The sequence below is a fragment of the Scylla paramamosain genome, chromosome 28, assembly GCF_035594125.1.
Source record: "Scylla paramamosain isolate STU-SP2022 chromosome 28, ASM3559412v1, whole genome shotgun sequence".
Taxonomy (NCBI): domain Eukaryota; kingdom Metazoa; phylum Arthropoda; class Malacostraca; order Decapoda; family Portunidae; genus Scylla; species Scylla paramamosain.
The window spans coordinates 16,742,251-16,752,250 of record NC_087178.1 but is presented as its reverse complement, the minus strand read 5'-3'; the positions used below and the strand labels follow the sequence as shown (position 1 = coordinate 16,752,250).

Genomic DNA, 10,000 nt, shown 5'->3' with positions numbered 1-10,000 from the left:
CGCGGATACCGGGTTCAGGGGCTCAGTGTGATATAAATGCTTTGATTCCGTCACTGTAACATTTAGAAATCCATTGGGCCGCTCGATATGCAGATGACGTGAATGATAGAATACAGTCCAGTGGTCTTTTTTTCTTTGTTGTAATGTTAATCTAAAGCCGCCACGCTGCTCATGTGAGAGGTGGATCACAATTAATAATTCATGAAAGCACAGCCAGTTTGTGATGCGCCGCTGCCCTCCCTTCGGCTCCACTTGCTTATTTATCCAGTTTTTTTTTCAATGTGTATTTCAGAAAAGTTAACTGAGACCGAAAAAAAAAAAGAAAAAAAAAACAGAGCTGGAAATAAACTTCACTGAAACCAGAGGGCAAAAATACAAACAACTCACTAAAACAAAGGACGAAAATAAACATGACATGAGTTACATTTGCAGGTTTTTAATTCGATGAACAAAAGTTTATCTGTGGAGACGAGACGAACTCCTTCAGGCCGTCTCGGGACAAACGTGTGTAAGAAGAAGGAAAGAGGTGAACTTCGAGTAATGAAAAGAAATATTGTGTTGCTATGATTTGTTGTCTTACTGATGTTATTATTATTATTATTATTATTATTATTATTATTATTATTATTATTATTAACGGGGATTAAGACGATACGTATTTCCATATTAGCAATAAAAAACAGCAGCAACATCAGGAACAACAAGAAACACATAATCACTTAGAACTCAGAACACACGCTGACTCTTCCTTCCAGAGACACATTAGCAGAGAATCTTTCGGCACTTAAATGTTCCCTCATCTCGTCTGTTCACTTAGGCAGGGATGGAAAAATAAATGAATAAAACAAATAAAAAAAATAGTAACAACACACATAACAATAACATAAATACCAATATAAATTCCTGTAGGAGATTGCGTTATATTTTTTGTTAACTGACATGCTCGTGGAAGCAATACCTGTGATGGATTAATTGACTGATTGAATGATTGGATTTACGGCGCCGCGGCCTCTGTGTGAACTTGTGACAAACGGTGGAAGGGAGTGGAGGGGCGTGAAGGGAACACTGAAGCGCTCCTGCCTTAACGATCATCCATATTTCCACCTGTACATATAATTAGAGGCAAATCCCCGGCGTAAATAGAGAATAGGGGCGGCGCAGGAATGTGAGGTGCAGCTTCGCGCTTCGCCACAGCGCCTGCCCTGATGGTGACATTAGTGAGGGAACGAGGGTGGTAATGCTGGCGGAGGCGAGGAGAGACGAGGCGAGTACTGTGGCGTTGCTTTGACGAGGGTATTGTAATGGCACTTATTGCGGCGCTGCTGTGATGGCTGGAGGGGCGGATGGTAAATGAACACTTCTTTGTCTCCGTGTCCCTGTTGCTCGAAGTGCTGAATGGTTATAAGACACGACTCTGCAACTTAATTCCACTGAATCCACACTAATAACAATACCAATAAATACAATTAAAGAAAACTAGGTGCACTTGAGGTCTCCGTGCAGCTGGCTATGTCCGCTATGATTTCCCCACGGGTCGTCTGATTTCCTACCGAATATTGTATCCGCACGAAGCAAACCTCCTCAGTCAACACACCCATGCAAACATGTATAATTCCCTAGGAGAAACGTTGCCCCACTCTGATCCGAGGCAAATTCTAGTGGCAGGGAGGATGATTACTACCGAACTGAAGCAATATCGAGGTCATTGAGCAGTTCCGCGGCGAATCCATTCCCCGCTAGCTGGTCGTTTATACCGTAATGCACCTCACGTCCCCTCCGCTTATGAGGCCAAACTGCTGTACCTTGATGCTGTGTGGCGTGCGGCAGTGTCTCTGACGTTCTGTGCACTCCAGGCGGGAGGGATTCTGACGCTCTTTTGTGATACACCGCCTGTGAGGTGAGATGTACCTGAGAAATACTTTACCTGTGTGTCGACAGATGCCGTCTTGTGGAGAAAAGGTCGTGAGCTTACGATCCTGTTCTTATGTCTGGCTGTTGTGATGCTGTTTTTATGTTATGCTGTTGTGTGATGGCTTTGTTTAACCGGTGAGTGGGAAGTCAATGTCTACCTCACATCTCGGCTGTTGGTGCACACGCCGCAAGCCTCTGGTCCCGGGCATCATAACTCCACTTATTCCACGGCGCCTGATTCCACCGTCCACTGAGTTCACAAATGGCTCGAGTTGGTGGCGACAGAGGACCAGCGACCTGCTCTCAACGCCTCATTCACTTACGATTTTGACTTTCCTCAGAAATTTATGAGTCAGGGAAGTTTGATCCTGGTTGGAGGAGAGGGAGAAAAGAAGGGAAGAGGAGGGGGGAAAAGGAGGAAGGTGCGGGTGGTGGGGGCGGTGGTTCGTGGTATGTGACACGCGAAGTCTTTGATCCAGTGACGGGACACGCACTCGACGCAGCCTCAGAAAACTCCTCCAGCCTCGAGTTCGCTCTCCACCATTTAGTTAATTGAGGACAACTTTAAGCTATACGTAATAAGTTTTGCTATTAAAGATTACGCATGGCTGGAGGTGTACAAATACTCTGAGGGAAAGTGGAGTTCGTTAAACCTCTGAGTGTCAGGACGAAAATATTGCACAACTTGAACGCAAGCCTTGTGATAATCCCAATTTACTTCATTATCCATGTGCTTTGGCTCCTTCAGCTTTTATTTTTATGATGCAGAGCTGTGAGGGAGACAAAGGGAAAGGCGAAATTTGACGATTCTTTAAAATATAATGCTTTTTAGCAAATTCTAATGTGACATGCCAATAGTTAAGAAAAATAGTAATTAAACAAATCCATGCAAATTCTTGTTGCTGGAAAGTTGAAAAAAAATACATAGAAAGTCGCAAGAGTACTGAAAAATTTGGGAGAGATCAAATATTACGTCTCAGGACATTCCTTATTAAAAAAGATATTTTCAAGTTGGCGATGGGGCTAACATCCAGAGGAGGATGCAAGAGTCTCGTGAACAAAGTCAAGGCATCGCAGAGAAGTAGTCTCAGAGGAGCTGTAAGTCACCGCAAGACGAATACTTGTCCCGGGAGAGCCTCAAGTCACCCTGTACAAAGTCATGCTGATCTCACGAGTAGCAAAATACCTGCGCTAAGTTCTCGGCCACGTAGCGTCCCCTGCCGTTGCCCGCCTCCAGCCTGAGGGAGCCCCACTCCCAGGAGGTGCTGAAGGGCCGCGGGTCAGAGCAGAACACAATCTGAATCACGGCGTCCTGGCCTTTCTCCCACCTGCAAGTTCCGCTCCACAGTGTACCGCAGCACCTGGGGAGCGCCTGCAATGGACCGAAAATAGAGTAAACAAGCATTAGTCAAAGTCTGGCCGCGCTCCACCACCGGGATTGACAGCCATTCTTCTCCGGATGGAAAACGCAGAAGAGTTTCGAAATAGGCACGAATTTCCCAACCGGAGTCCAGAGGAAGAAGAAGCAGGACTGCCGCTCCATCACCTACGGAAACCCGACACGAAGCCATTATGAGGCGCCCACCTTCCCGCCCAGCCAACTGCACGCCCACTCGCCCAACCAACGGCCGCCCACCCGTCCATGCACGCCAAACCCATCAGCAACTCTCACTCATAACACACCACCACGCCAGCAACCTTCCTTCCTCTCTACTTCTTTCCCTCCCTCCCTCCCTCACTTTGGATGGTAACACAAGAGGCGCCGCCTGGAAACAATCGCACGCCCAATATTCACCCTCAATCAGAGTAGGATGTCGGGCGTGATGCAGCGAGTTTTATGCAGCTTCCAGAGTTAAATCTCTCTCTCTCTCTCTCTCTCTCTCTCTCTCTCTCTCTCTCTCTCTCTCTCTCTCTCTCTCTCTCTCTCTCTCTCTCTCTCTCTCTCTCTCTCAAGTTATGTGAATAAAACTTAATGTCTAAGCCTCACTGGGAAGCCTCGTGCTAAATTTTAAGAGTGATAATGAAAGATATAATGATAGCAATGGAGAGAGAGAGAGAGAGAGAGAGAGAGAGAGAGAGAGAGAGAGAGAGAGAGAGAGAGAGAGAGAGAGAGAGAGAGAGAGAGAGAGAGAGAGAGAGAGAGAGAGAGAGAGCCATCACATTAAGCAGTGTCCTAAATGCAATACTCAAAACAAAGGTAAATAAATGCAATTATATTCTAAGCGTGGCGGAGAGAGAGAGAGAGAGAGAGAGAGAGAGAGAGAGAGAGAGAGAGAGAGAGAGAGAGAGAGAGAGAGAGAGAGAGAGAGAGAGAGAGAGAGAGAGAGAGCGCTTCAACAACAACATTTCGAACGAATAATGGAACCTTTCAAGAATGGAAGGACTAAACCTCATAAGAAGACGAGGACAAGAACAGAGACAGGAAGCAAAAAAAAAAAAAAGAGACGCGAACGAGACGCAGAGAGAGAGAGAGAGAGAGAGAGAGAGAGAGAGAGAGAGAGAGAGAGAGAGAGAGAGAGAGAGAGAGAGAGAGAGAGAGAGAGAGAGAGAAACAAGTGGAGAAACAAAGAACAGATGTAACACGCGAAGAAAGACAAAGAAACAGAATGAATTGAAGTAAGGAAGATCATCAGGATTATTCGTAGCGTTATTAAACATGATACGAAAACCCTCACTTTTCACAGAACCTTGATAACGTTAACAGCAGGAAAGTCTGGCTGTATCTCCTTGTTCCCTTTGAAGGATGCGTGCCTCGCCTCCCCTTGCCAAGGCCTGCCATCACACGCCCCTGCTCCCCTCTGTCCCTTTTCCTCCTCTTCTAACCCTCTTCAGTTCTCCCCTTGCCGCGTATCCATTGGGATCTGAATCCTTCATTGGTGCCAGGTCTCTCTCTCTCTCTCTCTCTCTCTCTCTCTCTCTCTCTCTCTCTCTCTCTCTCTCTCTCTCTCTCTCTCTCATAAAGGGATTTTTATTTCTCAGGTGCAGAATCTTTTTATTTACTTACTTATTTTTTTCAGAGGAGCATTGGGGAAAGTGTAACATTTAACTGCGTTTCGTCCTCTCCCCACACACACACACACACACAAAAAAAAAAAGACAGAAAAAAAAGCATAACGCCACCTTTTAGTTCCATTTGCACCACACGTCACTGCTGCAGCAAATCGACAGTATATCCTTGAAATTGCGCGCCGTATAATAATGCAGCCATTACTCATTGCAAAATCTGCTCGTATGTGCCGTAAAAAAAAAAAAAAGGAGCAAATATGTGTGCCTAATTACCGTGGCAGTATTTTTTGACAGTAAGACAAAGAATACTAATGAGGTTTTGCCTAAGTTACCCTCCCCGCTTTAAAAAAAAAAAAAAAACGCCCTTCATGGCAAAGTTAATCACATTACACTGGGTTCATAATAAATATTTTTTTCCTTTCTCTCCTTCTCTCTCTGATCCACTTTTTACTTCCCTGCTTTGCTCCCCAAGTATCGTATGACGTTTCACGAGTTTAGTCTCTCTCTCTCTCTCTCTCTCTCTCTCTCTCTCTCTCTCTCTCTGTCGCCGGCACTTTAGCGGGTTATCGTCACCTCAACTCATCGTCCATCCATTAAGAGCTCTTGGTATTGTCCATCGCCTCCTCGTTAATGAATGATGAGCAGCAACGCGGCGCATCCCCACCACCTCTCACCATCCCTCACCATCCTTCTCTGCCCCTACCCTCTCCCGCTCTCTGAAACACCCGTGATCTCCCTCTCTAATCCCTCTCACTACCCTTCTGTGATCTGGTCTAGCTCTCTCCTACCTCCCATCACCTGTGACTCTCCCATACACCTGCAGAGAGGGAGTGAGGCTGGTTTGATGCTTAGGCAGTACACACACGTGGTTGGTTCTGTGAGGGTGGATGGTGGGTAAGATGGTCATTGAGGTGAAGACAGGATGGTCTGTGGAGAGATAGAATAAGTAAGGCTCCGTGGCGTGCATACCTGAGGATCAGTAATAATAAAGGACTGGAAGTGATTATTTTTCAACACAAACACGACTCTGGTAAACTCTGGTAAGCTCTTGAACTTCCTTGCTGCACCTGTGTTTCCTTCTATGACCTGAACTCTTTTTAAGGGGGAGTTTTTAAGACACCTATCCTCCAGTTTTGGATGTCTCTTTTGACGTTTCTTTGAAGACTGGCACCTGAATGGACCTTTTTTTCTTTCTTTTGTTGTCCTAGGCCAGTGTTCCTCTTACATAGCACACACACACACACACACACACACACACACACACTATCAACGTCATCTGTACCTGAAGTATGGGCATCAGTGTCATTATCAACAGCACAATATTCAGTTCATTCCTCCCTTACAATAGGTACACACACTAATAAGTATCATGACAGTAGCGTCTGACGAGTCTCACAACTGAACAACCCGGTAGTCTCGGCAGGGTTGGTAAGTGTGTTCGACTAAGGTTCCGCTTGCGTTTCATGAAGCGTTACCGTGGCAGCTCAAATCCTATTGCTTCATTTACGAGTGTCGCTCACTTGAATCATGCAGGTGCAGCTGTACTAAACACACTCAACACGCAACATGAGAGACTGTTATCAATAGATCTGTCCTTGGTGTCAGCTTGTATCGTGCTGAATGTGTAATGATGCTTTTTTGAGTGTGTGTACATAATCTGCTAGATGCCTGCCCACTCATCAACAAGCCGCAGATCACCATCAACACTTACATACGTGAATATATAATTAAATTCGCGGGAAAAATATACATATATCTGAAACAGCAAGGCTCAAGAGAGTGCAAAACAAATAACAGAGTCGAGGGGACGGTACCAATATTTTTGCTCCACTGACTAAGTCTTGTAAATTTTAGCTTCATTCTGTAAACTGGGAAAAAAGAAAAAAAAATCACGTCACTGAGAGGAAAACGAAATTCAACAGATTTACCTCACTTGTTCCTACGTGTACTCGAATACATTTTCGTTTTATCATTTGTTATTTATTTATTTTCTCTTTACTTTGCTGTCATTATCTTTTATGCATCCGTATGACTTTCCACTTGCGTATTTTACTATTTTCTTACTACTGCTACTACTACTACTACTACTACTACTACTACTACTTCTGTTACAGCTACTACGACTACGACTACTACTACTACTTTACCACTTCAAAATACTAACTCAGCAGACAGACAGAGACGGCCACGCTTTCTCTCTCTCTCTCTCTCTCTCTCTTTCTCTCTCTCTCTCTCTCTCTCTCTCTCTCTCTCTCTCTCAATATCCTTAACACTTTCGATGAGGATAAATTCAATAAAAAATCGCCGTAAAAAAAGTAAGAGCTTTCCTGTTTAATTTCAGAACGCAGCCAAGCCGAACAGATCTTACTTTGCATATGATTATACAGATTTATCCCGCTGTGCTTATCTGCCATCTTTTCCATTACTGGCAACACGAAACTAAGTGCTTTATGAGACGCAGCATTTCGTTAAGGGAAGAGGAGGTCACCCAGTGCGCGGATGTGACGGCAACGCTTCACAACAGAGGCATTCTTACGTGCTGTATGTTGAGTACCTTGTCATGGTCACTCCCACTGCTGCATTTTGTCGCATTTTTTAGCGTTTTTCCTCATTCTTAAACACTTTCATTCTTTAGCATTTTCTTTCATTCTTTCATTATTAAATACTTTCATTCTTTGGCGTTTTTTTTTTCTTTTCTAAATTCTCTCATTCTTCAGCGTTTCATTTCATTCTTAAATTTTTTCATTCTTCATTCCTCTCATTCTCAGGTCTCTAATCTGCTGAAAATCTGTCAATTCTTAAATTTTCTAAAATCAAAAGCTCGGCGGATTTAGGATCGAGATACGACTCAGTGATGCATGACTGAAAGATATTTAACTAATAGGGTAGAGGATATTAGCTCAGATCTGTCAATTCTCACAGATTTGCTGGACTCAAAACACTAGTGGACCTGAGATCAAACTACGAGTGAATGATGCATGACTGAATGATAAATAATAAAAATAAAAAGATGAAAAAGAACAAAAGTGATGCAAAGTATAGAGGAAGAAGACACGAGAGAGAGAGAGAGAGAGAGAGAGAGAGAGAGAGAGAGAGAGAGAGAGAGAGAGAGAGAGAGAGAGAGAGAGAGAGAGATTAAGACATAAGGAAGTGAAGGGAAGAAGTGAGACAAACACAGTGTAAGTAAACGCCTCATTTTAATATTCTTGTGACCACGAATGTACCCACAAATCTTCTATCCTTTCGCTGATTCCTTAGAGTGGAGGGTTGGCGCATTGTACGAGTCTCCTCCAGTTGTTCCTGTCCCTTGCATCTTCCTCTGTGACGAGTGTAATAGTATATTAATCATGTCAGGTTTGATATTCTGCGCCGCTGATAAAACTTCCTTATTGCGAACTAGCTGCCTTCATTTAGCTAATTGCCTCCCTGTGCGTCTGGGTTATGTTGAGTGATGTGAAGACTATTCTGCGCCCTATAAAAGTTACGGGTAGGTACTCTGCAAGGTGCGTTAATTGCATATACCACTCTGCTCCTAAGATATTATGGTAGTACTTCTTCTGGTAAAATTTTTCTTCCTCTTCATTCTCCTTAATGTTGCTCTATTACGATCACTTCTGTTGTAGCTATTATTACTGCAACTATACCACCACTACCTCTACCACCACCACCGCCACCACCGCCACCAACAACAACAATAACTACTACTACTACCATTATTACTGCTACCACTACTGATATCTATAATAATTCTTCCAGCCACTGGTCTATTTCCACATGCGAGGTGGCGTCAAAGGAAAAACAAGCAATATTCAGCGAGAACATTACATACGCAACACATTCAGGCAAAAATTGTGAAATAAACTGAAAAATAGCAACGAAATAAACGATTATGCGAACACATTAATACTGTTGCTGTTAATTATGACAATAATAATAATAATAATAATATTAGTAATAATGATAATAATAATTGTGGGACCTCTGTATGTAACCAATTCTACGTCATCAGTTCTCATTTCTATCCGTATCGCCTCATTCTTTCTCTGTCTCTCTGTCTGTCTGTCTGCCTGTCTGTCTGAAGAAACCCGAAGAAGTCAGCAGGCGCAGCACGTGTAGTAGGGCAGGCGGGCAGTGTTCAAGCATGAGGGAGAGGATGAGGGAGCCGCCCTTGTCGACAGTGCTCCGCAGCGCCACCTGGATAAGTCCCGTGTCCGCTCCAGAGAAAAGACTCACCCATGAAATGATTCCTGATATGTAAATGCTCCCAACATTCCTGGCTCCCCGCGGCACACGAGCAAGGAATCAAAGAAACAAAAGTACAGTATGCCCCAGCACTGTGTCCCCTGAGAAGCCGCCGCGTTGTGTCCTATGAAAACACTACACGGTCGGCGCCAGACACAGGGCAGTGCGGGGAAAGAAAAACAAAACTTATGGAAACACCACGTGCAAACGCTCACTGGAAAACACCACTGCCTCACACATTCTGCGGCCGCCACACGATTAGGAATGAAAGACGCTGAATTTCGCTTAAAAAAAAAAAAAAACACACACACACAGGAAACAAAACAAAAACAATATTTGGACGACACAATACGAAAAAAACAACAAAAGGAACAAAAGAGAAACACAGATAGACATGAAAATAACGAAACAAAGGAAAGAGAGAAAGCCGCAGGCAAGAATGTGTCTGAAAAGAGAAGCACAGAACACAAAGTCCGAATGGCGGCGGCGAGTCTAGAATGTCTGGGCAATGAAGACTCGTGTTTCAGCGCCCGGCCCGAAAAAGGCGTACAAAGACTGGCTATTGATTCATTGACTGACTTGGCTTAAGAGTGTGGACGTGGGAGGGAGAGGAGGAGGAGGAGGAGGAGGAGGAGGAGGAGGAGGAGGAGGAGGAGGAGGAGGAGGAAGAGGGGGAGGAGGAGGACAAAGGAAGAACACAGAGCTGCAGACTTGTTGGTTCTTTGGAGGCTGGCTGTGATAACTACATCGTCTAAAAATATAGGAGAAGGAAGAAGAAGAAGAAGAAGAAGAAGAAGAAGAAGAAGAAGAAGAAGAACGAAGAGGAAAAAGAAGAACAGAA

At 44.2% G+C, this 10,000-nt stretch overlaps 1 protein-coding gene across 1 annotated transcript in view; it reads right to left on the bottom strand.

The window, feature by feature from the left end:
* The window catches only part of LOC135115090 (immunoglobulin superfamily DCC subclass member 3-like), a 56,299-nt gene that overhangs the window by 14,881 nt on the left and 31,418 nt on the right, over window positions 1-10,000 (bottom strand). The window contains 3 exon segments of the mRNA XM_064031582.1: window positions 3,098-3,235; window positions 3,237-3,283; window positions 5,706-5,734. Of these exon segments, the coding sequence (XP_063887652.1) occupies window positions 3,098-3,235; window positions 3,237-3,283; window positions 5,706-5,734 (214 nt within the window).